The following is a 20,075-nucleotide window of genomic DNA, read 5'->3' on the forward strand; positions in this document are numbered from 1 at the left end:
ATGGGTGCGGTAAAAAGGATCAACTGATTCACCCTGGCAAAAGCGCAAACAATGAAAATATAATCTCGGTTAAAAAAACTATTTTACAAGAAATAATTTAAAATAATAGTTATTCTGAATATACCGAGGGAAGTTTTTGACGTAATACCAGATCAAGGTTATATACAGTGTTATCTTTGTAAATAATGTGTCCATGAAATTATAGTTTGCATTGGTTGAATATTGTAGTCTGATAGTTGCCTGTTCGATATGTGGTATTTGTTGTGATGCAATTAGTTTGGTTACCACAATATAATTGTTCAAACTGAAATTGGACCTTTGTGGACCGCTCTACCCTATGTGATATTATTTTATCAATCTATAAATCAGATACCCTAATCAACGATAATAATCAACAGTTTCTCTGTATAATTTTTACATGCTGAATGCCAAATATAAAGATGTAAATTTCAAATACTCACTGTAGTTTGTCATTTCCATTCCAGTTTGTGAATATTCCGACATAAACGGCTATGATAGAAAATATGACGCAGGCCAGTGCGACCGCCGCGAATTTGTTCACAAACTTGACGCCGACGTAAACTATTGTACCCATCAACATTAGCAGAATGGTTCCGTACACTCTGAAAACATAATTATTTCATATTTAGGATTGGATTTCATATCGTGCAATTGTAGTTTGCTTAATTTTCAACAGAATCGTTGCACTTACTGTTAGTTCAAAACTTTGTTGCAGAACTAGCAGTTTATACAGAGCGACGTAATGGAATGATTTAATTAAATAATTATTTTGCAAAAGCTTGCAAATCATCTTAAAATTGAAGTATGATATTTTGCATTATTAATGATGCACTGATAAACATTGTGTTACTTTTACAAAAAATATATTCACTTGGAGACAAAAGAATCAAATTAGACTATTTTGGAACTCAAAAACAAATGAAAATACTAAACAAATTACATTACAAAATAATATAGATAATATCAACGATATTACATAAGCCAGTTATAAGAGACATCATTATAAATATATAATGGTGATTTCATATAACGAACAATAAAAACAATAAAATCATTACATATCTAATAAAATTCGAAATCAAGATTATACATATTTTTCGTACACATTGTAATACTTGTAGTGAAATAAAAAGATAACAAATTATAAAAAATGTATTTTACAATATTATATTTATTTTTTACTATATACTATGCGTTGTTATGAACACAAGTATTTTAGACATTCAGCACAAATATCAAAATGTATTTTTTAAATGAGGATAAATCGACTGATCCAAAATGTATAAAAAAGTAAATATTAATAGAAACTTGATTTCAATATAATATAATAATAGAAAAATAATTGTAAAATTAATACTTTGTTCTGCATTGATTCAATAAAACATATTATATTCTATATATGTATATTATAATTACCTGAAGTTATTGTACATAGCAGATGCGTCTTTGGTGAAATCCCCAAATATAGACAGCCAGGGTGCCATATACGTCTAAAATAAAATCAACAAAATACAATTTTAATAACAGTTTTATCCCAAATATGATATCATAAAATTTTAATCAATTCACAAAAAAATAAATAAAAAAAACATTTATATAAAATTAATATACTATATACGTATATTATAAAATGGAGAAGAGAGGGGTTTAATTTAAGTGATAGAAATATTTTTTTTTCAATAATTGTTTATATAAAATACTATTGAATCGGTTAAGTGTAATTGAAAATATTCATAAAAAAGTGGCAGAATCTTGTGGATTGACGAGTATATTCGACATGCGTATAAAACAATGACTATTTGCTGTTGCAAACAGCCTAAGGTTAATAAAATTGCATTTTATTTTTAAAAACAAAACATTTTCAAAATTCAAGATACTTAGAATATTTGGTTGTAAGTGGTAATTTACCTCAAAACAAAATGCTACCTCGATTCAGTCGGTCTAAAACTGTGCGCACAGTTCTACTGGTTAACTGGTTAAAGACTTAAATTGGTTGCTTTTTTAAATCTGAATTACTGACAATGAAAACTAAACTTTTTGTATTATATTTTTTTGAAGTATGGATCTTCTTCAGTGCCTATTTTTCGGTTTCAAGCTTTACATAAAATTTTGTGCATTTTCTTCATAATTAAATTAAGTAATTAATATTGCTTTGAAATAGGTACAGAAACCTATTTCAAGTCGCGTATTTTGATTTGCACAGTTTTAACAATATTTCAACATAATTAAAATTAATTGAAAATAAAAACTATTTCCGGGGGCAATAAATCTGAATCCGTATAAAATTTTGCTCCTAAAAAGTCAAATGGAAACGTATCTTCACCTATAGTAATGATTTCAAAGAAGAGCTAAAAGAGCTTTTCATAGTATTTGTAAATAGGTCTTTGACCACTATATCTAAAATTGTGGACCGATTCGTTGAAAATAATCTATAAATTTTTGAAAGGAGGTCAAAAGGAAGACGGTGTGTTATAGATGCTTCATCCATTGATCATCAACTTCTAAAAAAATGTATTAAAACGCGAACTACAACAATTGCCCTTTGGACGAAAAAAAGAATTGAAAACAAAGAATATTATAACCAATAATCTTATAATTAAGCATAGGGGAAAGTCCCCGAGGTTATTTATAAATAAATCAAAAAATATTTTATAAAATGTTTATTAAATTATGACTTATGTTAGATAATGAACTTAGAAATCAAACTGAATTAACAAAAACGCAACCTTTGCTAAAAAATAAATAATACTATCAATCAAACTTTGGTAACAAGAAATATGATTTTACAAAGTGGCAACTAGTACCGGACATTTCAAAATAACTAGTATTGAACACATAGGAAGCCATCTCCGCACACTGGAGTTTCTGCACATGTGTGTTTGACGAATAAAAAATCACTATTTATCCACCCTTTTGACTCAGCCACACCGATGCTCTCAGCTGAAGCATTCATCATAAGATTTTCATTCTTTGACTAGAAAATACGAAAAATATGGGGTATGTGTAGTGACCCTTAGCACCCATACGGAACAAAATTAAATAATTAAAATGAATTACGTCAATTCTCACAAGAAATATCAATATGTTTACTGTCCGACGCTAAGGGACGACTTAGTGTCCGGTGCTAAGGGACAAGCATGTTCGTTCATTTGGTGGTGCCTACTGAAATTGTTTAAAATATCTTATAATATTCTACCATTTCACGGATAACGATCAAGTACTACTTTTATCATTGAATGCCACTCAAATATAAATGCATAAATACAGTAGAATTACTTCAATTGATATTTAGGTGACGCCGTGATTTTGCGCCTAAAACAGCAAAGGGTTGCTTCCGCCGTGGCCGCGTGTGTCACAGGTGAGTCTTGGCGGGTGATCCTGCACCTGTGTGCCCCTCACGCCCCTTTCACTTGTATTTTGATATAGAAAGATTTATACTCGCTTAAATAATACGTGTTAAATAGAGTGTCCGGTATTAGGTACTGTCCGGCGTTACGGGACTTCCCCCTAAATAAATAGTCCGAATGATCTGATTGAATCAAAATTTGTTTCTACATTCGTTCATATTATTTTGATTTTTGTATGAAGCCAAAGTTTGATTTTATTTTCATTAAAATAAATTCAGTTAATAGAATTAATACAGCCTATTTGTTGTCCCTATTTTCCTAACTTGACTTATTACGTGTTACAATAGCTCCTTTTACCAAAGCCCCGCGTTAAACAAAAAAAAGTTATTAATAAACACGTAATAAAATAGAAGATATCTTAACTACTAAAACCTTACATCTATTTTATTCATAATCAAATCACAGGCACGTATATTGACTTGAAGTGAAATCAATAAAAATATACAATACATTCTAGAAGTTTGTAAGAGTTTCCGAAAAAGAGATTCCCATGCGTTCCTCCGTACGTAATAAATCTTATTCGATATAGATTCGGTTCGAAGTTCTATATAATATATATTAAAACGAATGCTTAAGCCAAATTAATTCCGAAGAGTGTACTAAGTATCAAGTTCTACCGCCGTCGCAAGAGTTCGCAACGTGTGTGCTTCTTGCTGGAAGTAAAGTTCGCGGCGTCAATAATTGAGTTTCGCCACAAGCCCGCAGCGCCAACTTTGGCAACTCTTTGCGTATATTTTTGCTGTTTTATTCCATCAAGCAGCTTATACACTTTTATTTGCAAACGCTTGCATATATATGAGCCTAAGTAATGAAAATTTCTTAGCGATACGTTGAAGTGGAAAATCAGACTTTTGGTCGAAGTCGGACCGAAAACAGGGCACAGTTAGAATCAATAACATACGAAATAATATTTGACAAAAGACAAAAAATACTGATCAATCTAGATATTCGTGAAATGGTATACATGTAACGTTGGCATTACTAAAAACAAGAAAACCATTCATATTATTTGTATTTTTTCAACGATATATTATATTGATGAGTTAAATAAATACAGTATATCCACGGATTTGCATCTAACAATTGATAAACTCGATAAATCCATGAAATATTTTTTTTGAAGTACAGATTTGTAGTGATAAATACATACAATTAAAAAATATAAACTTATATAAGAAGAGGGAATCGCTAAAAATCCATTAGGCACGAGTTAGATACATCAACTTATATTATAATAGTCATAAAAATGGTAAAGACAACATTTATTAATTATACTTAATAAAATACCAGTCGCGGAAGTACTTGGTCAAGATTTTGTATTTTTTTTAATATGATGTATCAGACAGAATAAAAAAAACGGATAGATGGGGAGACTGGGTACGGTTGTGCCAGGATACGGTGCCAGTGACAGCCGTTATGGCTAAACTATACTGATTTTGACATAGGGTCCAAAGGGAGAAAGATGTAGATGTATGTTTATTTGAACATGTTCCTATTAATGCATTCAGACTATGATAATGATCTATAGACCGCATTGCTTTTCCAAAGTAAAAAAAGTTTCTTTGTTAGATTTCTTTTAATAATAACTGTTTCTTGCATACAGATAGATAACTTCATTTGCTATTTCGCTGTAAGTGAACGTCAGTAGTTAATTACCAGCAATTAATCTAATTTTTGCGTAGATAATTCACCTCAGTCATAACCATGATTTGTTTTCAAAAGTGTGTGTTGAGTACGTGTTTTCAAAAGTATGGTTGTGACATGTGGTTGTGAGTCTTGTCCTTTTCAGATGAAGATTAAACAGATGAAGAAAAAACCAACTTAAATAAAACAAAATACGAAAGAAAAGGGAGAAGAAAAATTAAATACAACCAAAAAAGCTTTCACAAAAATTCATTGTTTTTAACCTATGTTTATGTATATCAGAACCGTCCTGGGGATGTGGACATTTGTGACACTCGCCCTTTTATTGTAGATTTGATTTTATGACTAATGCATCTTATTGAATGATATAATTTTAGTCTTTACATGTAAACAAATGTGTAATTACCCTTTAATACACTTTCCCTCAGCTAACTCGTACATTAACTAGGTAACAACAAAATTAATGCTGATCAAAAAAATTGGCACCACCGTACCCAGTCTCGCCTACTAGAAAATTTTATGAAATTCGTCGTACAATCGCATTACCATTACAGATACAATTAAATGTCAGATTGTTACAGATAAAAAATATTTTTTCGGTTTTATAAAATAATGAGTCATAAAATAATAATGAATATTTTCTGTCTCATTCATGTAAAAGAATATACGAGTATAACATAGCATTTGTAAAAATGAAAGACTTCTTAGTAAAGAATTATAAACTTATGTTCTGATTCAATATTAGAGTTCTATTAAATTACGTAACTATATTTCTAAAATATTATCCGGAAATTCTAAGCGTGCACACATATAACACACATTTATCGAAATAACTTTACTTAGGTTTTGCACGCATTATTTAACTTTGCGGTAAGAAGTTTATTAGGTTTCAAGTTAAATACACTTGCTCAATCTTAATTACGTAAGATTTATGATCTAATCGTTAATGTTGAGATGAAAGTCTTTTCTTAATTAACAGGTAAGTAATCAGTATGTACCTGAATATTAAGAAACAAATAATAAATAGTACACACATTGAAAGACATTGCCAAAATTAATGTTTTGGAGATAATTTAAAGAGAATTATATAAACTTAAAATGATATTTATTCTTTTCTAGGTTACTGTGATCTAGAATTATTTATATTTGTTTTATTTCCATTCCACTCATAAATAAACTTGTACTTAATGTCATAAGAAAAAATATACTTTGAATATTATTAAAAAAATGCATAGAATAGATTTGATTTTTTATAATTTTATAAAGAACATATCCTATATTGTATGGTATTTTTGCATTTTCTCTCAACAAATGTCTGAACCATTTCTTTGCGATTGCCTTATAGTTCCTTAAAATTGATAAACTCTTTGGAATTAATTACTTTCTTGCAAGGTTTTAAATAACAAAATTTTATCATAAAGTAAAACATTATTTTAGAGAAAAAAAGTGATACATAGCTCAATATATTCTGTATCATTCATAACATTGTGTTTCATTTTATTTATATTTGATGAAACAAATTGATTTTGTTATCCTTTTAATCAAAAACTTGTATAAGAGACATTGACAAACAAACAAAAAAATCGGAAGCCGTGCAGACATCGATAGAGATTGAGTAAATAGTGAAGTATTTACTCAATTTATATTGCTATTTACTCATAAATAGAAAATCTGAACAATTTTACATGTATACGGAAATGTATTTCCCTGTAAATGTTAAACGTTATATTAAACGTTATGTTAAACGATCTATTTTAAACTCGAAATGTTAGTGCTGGATAAAAAATATATATTTTTTGTAGTATTCTTGCAATATTTTGAAACTGTGCATTATTGGAGTTTTATAAAAACATGAATATATATAGGCTTCATACGTATTTCAAATATTGAGTAAAATAACATTTGTAAGTATTACTCATCATTTAGTACATTGGTACATTGTACCGACTCCCCAATATATTAGCCACAATTTCCATTTCGTGGACCACAAAAATTTTTTCACTGACGTGGACCCCTCGAATGTCGTCCATGTGAACCACTTTGGGAATCACTGATTTAGTATAGTATTCATTTAATAACTCGACAAATATATGAATAATATATATAAATATATATATATATATATATATATATAAATATATATATATATATACATATATATACACTTATACACATATTTGGAAGTGTATATTACATACATACTGCATCCCTATAAGTGTATATCCATGTTTGCATTTAAAAGCTCTCCCAGTCTAAATGCAATATTTATTCTCTCTAACGCGTTTTTATAACACTGAAAAATATCGTATCTGAGAAAACTATTTCCACAAAGATTAGAAGAAAAATTTCGATTCTAAACAAAGATGTATAGATCATAAAATGAACGACGTATATACAGAATATTGGCAGCTAGCAGATGGGTTGAAAGAAATATAAGATATTGATGATTTTTGCAATGTAAGACGAAATCATTTGTACACTACTATATTGAATATTTATTCAATTTTCCAAAATTTTAATATTTTATATTTGAAATATTGCCCATAACATAAGTTGGATATATTAGAATATATTTGATCCTTTTGGAATTTGTCAAAAATATAAATTCAAAATAAAATTTTTTTTAGGATCAATTTAAATGTAATATGTCGCTTTTACATTGTGATTTATAACGTTTTAGCATCTGAACTAATATGGTGAGCAAATCAAATCTGAGTCATAAATCGATTTATCTCGAAGTTTACATAAATATTGACAACTGTCATTTCACGGTGCATTGTTTTTTTTTGAGTTTATAACTGTTAAAATTTATAGGAATTTCTCTAAATTATATACTTCTAATGATAAAATATTATAATTTTGAATACGGACTATCACCTAAGTTGGATGTAAATGTACGCAGTGAACAAATCAAATTTAAAATCGGTTCAGTAGTTAAGGCGTCCATCGCAAACCAACATCGTGACACGAATAGTAGAAATGTTCATTGTAACTTGAAAATATAGATCAAATATATGTTTTCAATTGAGAATAAGCCTATTTCGGGTACTGCGGTGTTAAATAGCAATGGGAAATATTTCACTATTTTTCCCTGAATAGAGTTGGAGTTTAACTCAGCTCATGAACCTACCCTAAGACAGTACTACCCATTATTATTTATTATACATACATACATACACACACACACACACATATATATATATATATATATATATATATATATGTATATATATATTTTATATTAAGAACTACTAATATGAAAACAACATAATTGTCAAGAAAAAATGGTTATGGTCCCCACCGGCAATTGATGTGAGACAAAATTTAGTAACATTGAGTTTTGATAATACAAAATATTTTGATGAAAAGTATAGAATAAAGTAGTTATATATACTATAGTGTAGCTTAAAATGGCCGGAGTCGGCATCGATCCCGAAACCAGTATTTGCTAGTTCCTGGTTGTATGGTGTAGACGTAGAGTTTACTTTGTACCCACTACGCCATGGCTTGTGCGAAGTCTTATCTAATTATAATTTTTTTTATTGTTTCAATAGCAATCAGAACTCTTACTTCATATCTTATATAAGCTGTTTTGTTCAAGGCTTATGACCTAAGGAATTATTAAGAGAGACAACCCATCGGTTTACCATTCTCCTACGTGAGGGGTTTATATATTACGTCTTATGTCTAATAGTTTACATATGATTAAATGACGCAACTATGTCCTATAAGGACGATTTCCACTTGGAATTATATTGTGATCTATAACCCCAAGTGGCAGTGGAAATTTGACATCAAAGTTGCCTAATGACACGATTGACGGTAGCGGGAATCGAACCAGCGAACCTGGGACTATGATATCAAAACATTTAGTATAATAGAAACCCTACTGAACCTGATTTATTTAATTAATAAAATGGGGACAAAAGTCACGCATTATCCTTCTCGATTATTTAAACAGTGGGTACGCAATGTATTACATAAACACTTACACATTTCACTATACGAATAGTGAAATGATTGATTATGATTTCGTCCGGCGACGAATATTTCCTATGTTTGATTAAGATTAATTGTTGATAAAAGCTGATAACAATTGTCGGTAATATATTCATGGGCATTCCGGTTTTTATTCCCCTGAATTTCGGGTACGGAATTAGGCCCGGAGTGTTTATACTCCGTATATAATGATATTCGGGCCCTATCATCACTCTACAATGAACGTTTCTAGGTAAACAGAATTAATAGTCCGCGTGATTCAAATAAGACTTACATTGTCACATCTCGTAAAATATTAATCGCGTTCTTGTGAATTAATTTAACGATTTCGGGATGAAATTAATAACAAACAATAAAATTTCTGTTTTCAGTTTCAACCCGTATAAGATATATAATATGATTACATATTCGTCGACTAATAAATAACTAATGATGTATTGTAGTTTACGATTTCAATATAAATGTTATATGAAAAGAATTCTGTAATTATTAATTCGTAAGATAAAACCGGAAAGTAAATAAAAAGCATTCACGTAAGATGTCAAGTGGATAAACAAATATTATTATATTAGAACATAATAAAACTCTCATGGTTAACCCATTCGAGACCGATTGCACACCGTGTGTGCAATAACAATAATGAGCAATTACCAGTTATTCCGATTGTGAGTAAAATAGTCGTTGAAATAAGATTTTTTTTTAATTATTAGTATCTGTAAAGTATAGAAAAACCAAATTTGGCTTTGGTTTTATTGCGTACCAAAACAAAACAGAACATTTTGTTTGAAATTTCGAAATCTACATTTTTAGAAAATATCAATGTAAGAAACCATATTTATCTAATTCTATTTTTCACAATTACCAACAGCAATAGTATCACCTTCTATATATACCGCCTAAACGAACAATGTAAAAAATAATTTCTTACATTAAATATTTCTTGTTTATGTGATTTTCTAAATTATTCAACTTGTTTTTTTTGACTTTTTACTATTTCTTAAAAATTTTCTCTGCATTATATTCTGTTCTTAATTATTAAAAGCAACATAATAATTTTATATTATCTAATTATTTTTAAAATAAATGTTTGTCAATTTTAATGATGAATTTTTATTTTACCTTACATGGCACACATGGTATTCAATCCGTTTTCCTCGCAATAAAAATTCACTGAGGTGCGAGTTGCACATACAGTGTGCAATCATCTTATTTATGCAAATTTGCTTACGAATTGCGTGATTTCCATAGTAAACAATTTTTTTTTATTAAAAATGAACAATATGGACAAAAAAAATTGCTCCTGGGGACCGCGTTCGAAAAAAATCGCCGTCTCGAATGGGTCAAACTAATATTAGGTTGCAGAAGTAAAATTTAATGTAACTAGCTGTAAGTGGAATTCTGTCTTAAGGCAATTAAGGCATCGTGCCTTAAGGCAAATTGCTGGAACTTCCCGTACCAAAAATTATTATTTTTTTAAAAACGATTAACATTTTTGGAAAAAAATTACTTTGAAAAAATAAGATTTTTGAGAAACTATAAATTGGACAAAAAATTACTTTTTTTTGAAAAAAAAGTTTTTTTTTTAATTTTTTTTTTTTGAAAAAAAAATTTTTAACTTCCCGTAGGGCAAGTTATAGTAATCGCAAAAAAATCGAAAATGAAAATTTTTATATATCTTTACGTTTCAGAGGTTTCTGAACATTTTGGCATACCTTAGAAAAAATGGATGTATGTGTGTGTGTGTGTGTGTATGTATGTATGTATGTACGTGTGTGTATGTATGTGCGGATACAAATTTTCGTCGACGATTTCGGGAACACGAATCAACCGATTTGAATAATTCAAAAAGCATTCGATTCGTATTGATAAGGAGACGTGCTGATTAGTTTTTGGCGAAGGCAGGTCCAGCCGTTCCAAAGATACGAGGCAAAAAGTGCCGAAAACGGTAACTCAGTTTTTAAGAGAACGGAGCGTCCGATCTTAATAAATCAAAAAACATTTGACTTGTATTGACAAGATGAAGAATTGATCAAATTTTCATGAGGGCAGGGTTAGCGGTTTCGGAGATCTAACGAAAAAAGTAAAAAAAATGCCATTTGGCGGTCAAATATGATCATTAGACATATGCACATCAAATTATCAGATATTTTATAGAGGTTTTAACAATAAGTATAAATTTTGTTTGCATTCCTATGGGTTCCGTACCAATGTTTGTTCGTTAGACGGTGACGCGGCGCTTACATTGACATTTTGTCTCTATGCAGTTAAAGCAGTACGATTGCTTTGAAAAAAAGTTCAGATCTTCCAAAATATGCCAAAATAAAACATTATTTTTTCCAAAAAAATTAAAAAAAAAAAAAAAAAAATTAAATTTTTTTTTGAAAAAATTTTTTTTTTCAAAAAAAAGTATTTTTTGTCCAATTTATAGTTTCTCAAAAATCTTATTTTTTCGAAGTAATTTTTTTTTAAAAATGTCAATCGTTTTTAAAAAAATAATAATTTTTGGTACGGGAAGTTCCAGCAATTTGCTTTAAGGCACGATGCCTTAATTGCCTTAAGACAGAATCCCACTTACAGCTAGTTTTTTCTTTATTTTGACATATTGTGGAAGATCTGAACTTTTTTTTCAAAGCAATCGTACTGCTTTAACTGCATAGGGACAAAATATAAAGCGCGTAAGCGCCGCGTCGCTGTCTAACGCATAAGCATTGGTACGGAACCCATAGGAATGTTAACAAAATGTATACTTATTGTTAAAATCTCTATAAAATATCTGATAATTTGATGTGCATATGTCTAATGATCATTTTTGACCGCCAAATGGCTCATTTTTTTACTTTTTCCTCCATATCTCCGAAACCGCTAGACCTACCTTCATGAAAATTTTATCGATTTTTCATCTTGTCAATACAAGTGAAACGTTGTTTGAATTATTCAAATCGGACGCTCCGTTCTCTTAAAAACTGAGTTACCGTTTTCGGCACTTTTTGCCCCGTATCTTCGGAACGGCTAGACCTGTCTTCGCCAAAAACTAATCAGCACGTCTCCTTATCAATACGAATCGAATGTTTTTTAAATTATTCAAATCGGTTGATCCGTGTTCCCGAAATCGTCGACGAAAATTTGTATCCGCACATACATACACACACGTACATACATACATACATACACACACACATACACACACACACACACACATACATCCATTTTTTCTAAGGTATGCCAAAATGTTCAGAAACCTCTGAAACGTAAAGATATATAAAAATTTTCATTTTCGATTTTTTTGCGATTACTATAACTTACCCTACGGGAAGTTAAAAATAATAGATTTCTTTAATAATAAGATAAAATATTTATTTATTTATTCATTTGAATATATTCAATTATTTCATTCATTTGAATTATTCAATTTGAAAAAATCAGAATGTATTAGAACTATAATAGAGGAGACTGGGTACGCTTGTGCTTGTGATTTGTTTTCACTTTCGCTTTTCTATTGTCTTTTACTTAAGTTAATTCTCCTTTATCAATTTAATCTTCACCCGAAAAGGTCAAGAAATACATGTCACAACCGTACCAAACGCACATTTTTGAAAACAAATAATCGTTATGACTGATCTAAATTATCTACGCAAAAACTAATTGCTGGTAATTAACAACTAATGTTCAATATAACAAATTGTCTGTATACAAGCAATAGCTATTATTAAAAAAAATTGAACAAAAATTCTTGCTTTTGACTATTTAAAAGCAATGCGATCCATAGATCATGTTAACGTAGGGCGCTAATTCAAGACAATAATGGAAACTTATTCAAACAAACATACTTCATCTTTCTCGCATTAAACCCTATCTCAACATCAGTATAGTTCAGCGGTTATGATGAATATCACTACCGTACTCTGGCACAACCGTACCCACTGTATATTTTTTGAATTCAATTTCTTTATAAAATCACTGGTATACTTTATATTATATGTAAGAATTTAAAAAAAAATTTAACACGTTTAATGTCAAGTCAGAATCCCAGGTAAAAAATTAGTTTTTTATTTATTTAAATATAATAAAAAAATTATATATTAATGTAGCATAATAAATATTAATATAATAAAAATAAATATATGAAATAAAAAATTAACATACATAAGAAATATAATTACTAATATTTGTGATATCATTAGAATATTTATAGTCAAACTTGTTCATACAAACGTCTATATATCTCTCACGGAATATTCTACATTTAATTCAATACATATAATTATTGTGACGCTAACAAAGTTGAACGCATTTATGACAAACTTTCCATGTTACTCATCATACTAATTAAATGAATAATTCGCACATAGTAAAGATAGACGAGATTAAATTATAATGATAAATATACAATTATAATGAATAGTTTCGAATATATGTTGTTTTATGAATGTAGTTTTGTATAAAAAATAACAATGATATTTTATATAAATAAATATTAAACTAAACAATTTCAATTGAATATTTTGAATCAATTGACCCTTGAATTATATGTAATACACTTTTTAACTTGTTAATCATTTCTGTTTATGATTCATTAAAACTTCAATAATATTATATTTAGGTAGAAAATGATATCACCGCTGCTATGTGTCACAATTATTCTATGATATTTCGAATCGCAAACCCACTGATATACTGACACGGAAAATATGGAAAATGAAACTAATAAAATATTTATGAAAGCTCATACTAATACTGTACCGTTTATACTTTTATATATAGAAATGCTACTTTAATTCATTAAAATAATTCGATTTCATTTGCACCAATTTTTATTAAATCCTCTAACTACATTTTCTTAAATTATGTTACATTTATTTCTCTATGAAGAATCCATGCTGATACTTAAAATCAACCTCTATTATAATTTTACCGAGGAAGCTCATTTAACATTCTAACAAGTTGTAAGTTATGAATCTTTTACGAAGCTAGTCACGGAGAAAATGTCAATTCCTACAAAATTACTTTACTATATTACACTTGAAGCTGTAAAAGTAAAATAAGATCATTTCAATGGAAATACGTTTGATCGGTAATATAAATTTTCTAACAGAATTGTAGAAATATTCGACGTTGAAAAAAATTTGAAACTGCTGTCTAAAATTCATAAATTTTCTTATATAGTTTTGGCCCAGTTTTATTAAAATCTGTTACATAAAAATTCTCGAAAATTTATACCCCTTTCTCACCACTCTTGATATTTCGCTATGTGAGGGTTGTAAGTTTGAATATTTATTAAAAAAAAACTAGCATAGTGTAAGAACTGCATAATAATAAGAACTTCATTTCGGTACGGGTTTCCACATTGAGATTAATGAATAAGTGATTCGTATGAGATTTCATCTTATTATAATAAATATAACAAAGTAATAACTTACTTCATGAATATTTTATTCATTAAAAAAAACTATTGTTCAAAGTTGGAGAAAAGACTGGGTACGGTTGTGCCAGGGTACGGTATTGATAGTTGTCATAACAGCTAAACTATAACTGATTTTAAGATAGTGTCCAAAGGAAGATATATAAAATATGTTTGTTTGAAGCCCTACATTAACAATTTAACATGATCTGTAGAACATCATTGTTTTTAAAATGCCAAAAGTAAGTTTTCATTTCTTTTAATAAAAACTGTTACAGTTTTGTTTGTTATTTTGCTATAAGTTGGGCATAGGTATTTGATTACCAGCAATTAGTTTTTGTATAAATAATTCAAGCTAGTTATAACGATGACTTGTCTTCAAAAAGGTTAAACAGATGAAGAAAAATATAATTTAACTAAAAAAAAATAATGAAGACACAGGGAAAGAAAAAAACATGATTTTACAACCGGCATTATCATCTGATCAATTCATTTCTTGTTAACTTTATTAACTTATTTAAAAAAAAAGTTTTGTTATATATTGTTATATTCTATTCATAACCTTTGTTTAAATAATTATATTGTGTTGCGGTACATATTTCTGACAATAAAAGCCGTTATAAACCATTTTGGCATTTGAATTATAATCATTGTTAACAATTCCGGAAGAAAATAATTAGAATAATTAAGAGCAATTTCTTCATTGACAAATAGTCGATAGAGTATAATTTTCTGCTAATAAAAAAGATTTGAATATTAACTACATAGATCATCTTTCAAAACATCACATCGTCTTTAACACTAAACCTTCCAAAGCGGTCAAATGACCGCTTTTCAAACTTTAATCGGAATTATTAAATTCCCGGTTTTTATATTTCTTTAATTCAAGGCTCTATAATATAAGACCATTTAATTTTCCGGTATCAATTATTCATTATGTTTTATATCTCCAAATATACACATATACTATACCTATTCCTACCGGTGGCGGTCAAATAACCGCTTTTCAGATTTTCATTGCTAGTTGATTATTAGAAAAGGTTTATTTATAAAAATAACATAAGATTTTTGAACACTATACCATTTTATTAAAATAGTTACATGTATTGCAATGAAACCTTCTGAAGTTATTCCCAAACTCGCTGCTCCATTTACAGGATGCGGTAGAAATATAACCACAGATAACTATTTTACAAGCTTATCTTTGACAACAAAACTTTTATCAAAGAGAACTACCCTATATTGTTTTATGTATAGTGTTCAAAAACCTTTTTTATAAATAAACAATAAACATTTTCTAATAATCAACTAGCAATGAAAATTTGAAAAGCGGTCATTTGACCGCCATTGGTAGGAATAGGTATACATAAAATGTTGGTAGGTTTAATGTTAAAAACATAGTAGAGTAAAAGTTTTTCTATGCATACCATCTAGAAAACGAGCAGAACTCAAGATATTTTCATTTACAATTTTTTTACAAGGATATGCAACTTGAATTATAGTGCTTGTAATTAAAAAAATATTTAATTTCAATAATTAGTAGTTACTTGGAAAAAGATATCTCATGTAGAAAATATTTATGAAGAAAAAAATAAAATATTTTTTAAGGAATAATGAAGGCTATTAGTTCAGAATACACATTAGGTCAGTTGGATTTAAAGGTCACTTAGGCAAATATGATATTCGGATTCTAGTATCCTAATATCACATGTGCCTATCTAAGCGACTTTTTTTGATCCATACAAATTGACCTGCTCTTATATATATATATATATATATATATATATATTATATTTTATCGTCCAGATTTAAAATGCAAAAGCATTTTCAGTTCGAACGAGAAAAATTACATGTATTATAGTGCATGAGACTCGTTGTTTTTTGTCATAAACCATAAAACGCAGTTACCCAGTAATGGAGTTCTAGTAAAGCAAAGCCGTTTATACAGAAAGTGATGTAGGAAATTTCAAGATAGTTTTCGACTTACCAAAACTATTTCTACCGCACCGACGATGTACATGGCGGCCGCCAGCGTAGTTCCGGTGTAGAACAGCATGCCAACAGCACCGCCGAACTCAGGTCCGAGCGATCTGCGGAGATTTAACCCATAAATCCAAATTCATATTTAGAGAGTTAATACAAAATAAGGTCAGTACTCTTAAGTATTCGAAAATATATTTAAGCAATTGCAGAAACATCCATAGAAGTCAATAATGCAATTTAAATTATTTTTGAAGTCAAACTTCTTTAGGCACGACTAGGGTGTAAATCCGTACAAATGCACGGAAATGCGTTACGACAGAACTGTACGTCATTCGCTCTCGATGAAATCACTTCAATACGGGTCGATTGTGATTAGTTGTTGTGTATGTGAATAGAGATCTGTCGTTGTATTGTATCGGCATCAACATTGTATGCGTACCGATGTCAACAAGGAAATCGGCATAGATAAATAAATAATTTAAAGTTACATCGTAGTACAAAGCGATCAGAAGAATATTTTAGACTGTTCCTTGAAAATAATAAAACAAATTAAATATTTGTGCCGTGAACTGAACGTAAGTTTATTGATTAGAAATTATTTCTATATTATTTGTAGTTTCTATAAATCTTTGAAGTTATTGAAATGGAAAAAAAAATTAGACAAGGCAGAAATTATAGCTATTCAAAGAATGAGATTATATCGCCACCGAAAAAGTAAAAAAGCAGTCAATAAATGTATGTTAATTTTAATTACACGAAGTTCATCAAATACAATTACATGATGAGTGAAGTTGCGAAAACAATATTTGTTTAGGCGTTGTTTAACATAATCCACTGTGTGAACGAATATTATAGAATTTTTTATTCAGCAATTACTTTATTTCTCTAATGAAGGTTCAATTCTAAATGCTAATTACAATGACATCCCTATCATGTCATATTTGAAGTATGACTTTAATTACATTATTGTTTTTGAATATTATACATATTTTTAATGCACTCGTTTTTTAAAGTTAAATGTCACATGAAAAAATGAGATATATCAATATTAATCAGGCGCAAGTAGATCCCGTATTGTAAACTATTGCCATATAGGTCAGATTCGATTTAGTAAAGTTTGACATGAATTGGATAATTCCAATACAAGTATTTAAATATAAATCCGATAACTATCATCTATTATTTACTCCAACCAAGCATGATAAAAATAACCATAGGTCGCATAAAAAGTTGTTAAATCTCTGTATTTATGTATCGATATCTCACTTTCTAAAAATAAGTACTACGTTGACATTTGTAAAAAATAGAAAAATACTATAATGTACAGGTAACCCCGTATAACACGGTAGTTTCGTTCCAAAAAACTAGCGTTTCATGCAAATCCGTGTTATATGGGACAAAGAACTAGTACAAAAAGAGTGGTAACGTTCCAAGAATTCAAAAAAATGCTACATATCATGATTATATAATAAATATTGTTAAATTTATTAATTTTTTTAAGATGTAATATACATTTTATTAATTATATGATTTTTCTTTTGATATTTTTTTTGCAGAATGATATTTATATATTTAACACATGCAAAGTTATATTTCTTAAACTTTTATCATCTTTTTGTTTAAAGGATCTTTGTTTAAGAAATATGAAATATATTGTTCGTATAACTCTAGGATATTTCATCGAAGGAATAATAAATATCTATCTACTGATCTTTTGCACTAGTTTCATCACATTTATTGAGCGATGGTACGGCAATTTTACTAAATTCAGATTAGATGAAGTTTGTCTTTCATAGATTTTACTATATTCCTTATTTTAGTAGAGTTTTGCTCAATTCTCAAACCGTGTTATATGCCTCAAAAGTACCGTGTTATGAGGGGTATGGTCTCAATTCTTAAACCGTGTTAGAGCGAGTCCGTGTTATAGAAGTACCGTGTTATGCGAGGATTACCTGTATCTACTAATTGTGAAGATGATTACCAAAAAACTAAAATTTTAATTAAAAGAAGAACATCATAACGTGTGTCTAGGATTACATTTTTAGTTAACAAATTATGGTTGTTTCTACTAACTAGAACGTTGGAGATTTTTTCGGTAACTCTTGTTTGAATATATAAAGAAATTTTTGATTCAACACTTTTTGATATGATATATGTATTTAAAAAGTCATACTCAAATTTAATTTTTCAATTTCAAATATGTTGTACTATTTTTACTGTCTATATCAACGTAAATTAACAATTTTATGCATCGTTTTAATGAGAAAATAAACAAAATATTTCCTATTGTAAAAGTATCTTAAGAACTGACTTAATATCGGCTCTATGTAATCCAGTGTATGTCGTTTACATATATAAAACTCCATAGAATATAAAATTTATAGAATATCAATTGATAATTAAGTATAATTTAGAATAATTTAGTAGCTTTCGAAACACGAAAAGGTCATAATTATGTCATGAAGTAAAATATTTTATATTTTTTTATGAAAACAAATTTGAGGTGTTCGCTTCAGCTTTTACATACATATTTTTATGATCAAATCTCTGATCAACAAAACCGTCACGTTCATTCAAACAATTCATTACAAAGTGATAATAAAAACCCTTTTCAATCGCAAATTTGGATCGTTAAGGGCCATCACGTATCGGTTTTAATGAAAGCTAATATAAGTACGTATTCAAAACTGCAATATTCGACACTAACGACGTCGTGATTCAAATAGTTTCGTATCTAAAACGCTTTTACTGATAGTACTGAGTATTAGACACACTAAACCAACTATTATATACCACCGGGTTATACCATTATATTATAGAAATTTGTATGCATACCAATCAATCAAACTTGCGTAATTAACAATTCTACATTGAATCTCATAAATGTTAAACATCCTGAAGGCTCTGGTACATTATCACTGAATATGTGCAGAGAAACATCTACTAGTGAACGAGAGTTTCACTTTCGACAAGTAACATTTTTGATATATATATTTTGGTATACGCCAATGTGATATAAAATAATCTGAATTAATATCAACGGTACTAACAGTCAATTCAACCAGCAAATTATAATTAAATATTTGTAGTAAATGGATATAGAGACTTGTTAATAATGATTATATTGAAAGTAGATCTAACATAATTTAGATAAAGGATATTTGAACAATTATACTTGCTTCTTAATCTTTTCGTTGATTATTTTTAAACAAGCTTTGTCGGTGGAAAGTTACTAATTTATCCTAAATTATACTTAATTATCAAGTGAAAGTGATATTCTATAAATTAAAAAATAATCAATTATCAATTCTAATTTCTATGAAAAATGTATGAGGTAGTAATAATATTTCATCAATATTATAATATTTTGAAAAATGCCGACAGTATTAATAAAATTAGAAATATTTAACTACTGATCTAATAATTTAGATATGCAAAAATGCTTTGAATTATATAAAAAAAAGATTTAGTTGCAGGATTTATGTTCCAGTGAGTTAATTTTCCTTAATAAAATTGACCAATATTCACCTATTGGTAGTGGTTCGCGTAGAAAATAAATGATTAGTGAGTTGTATACAAAAGCCTATATTTCAAAAAACCGGTATTGTAATAGTAATTCTCCC

At 28.7% G+C, this 20,075-nt stretch overlaps 1 protein-coding gene across 1 annotated transcript in view; it reads right to left on the reverse strand.

Annotated features, from left to right (window-relative positions):
- Positions 1-20,075, reverse strand: part of LOC113378578 (solute carrier family 12 member 4) — a 278,020-nt gene that overhangs the window by 55,096 nt on the left and 202,849 nt on the right. The window contains exons 6-8 of the mRNA XM_026619122.1: positions 16,457-16,559; positions 1,438-1,511; positions 462-623 (exon numbers count right to left, since the gene is read on the reverse strand). Coding sequence (XP_026474907.1) covers positions 462-623; positions 1,438-1,511; positions 16,457-16,559 — 339 coding nt within the window. The remainder of the gene's footprint in view (positions 1-461; positions 624-1,437; positions 1,512-16,456; positions 16,560-20,075) is intronic.

This window comes from Ctenocephalides felis, unplaced genomic scaffold, assembly GCF_003426905.1.
Source record: "Ctenocephalides felis isolate EL2017-DRISC unplaced genomic scaffold, ASM342690v1 CF-g0.4_SCAFFOLD_01886, whole genome shotgun sequence".
NCBI lineage: Eukaryota > Metazoa > Arthropoda > Insecta > Siphonaptera > Pulicidae > Ctenocephalides > Ctenocephalides felis.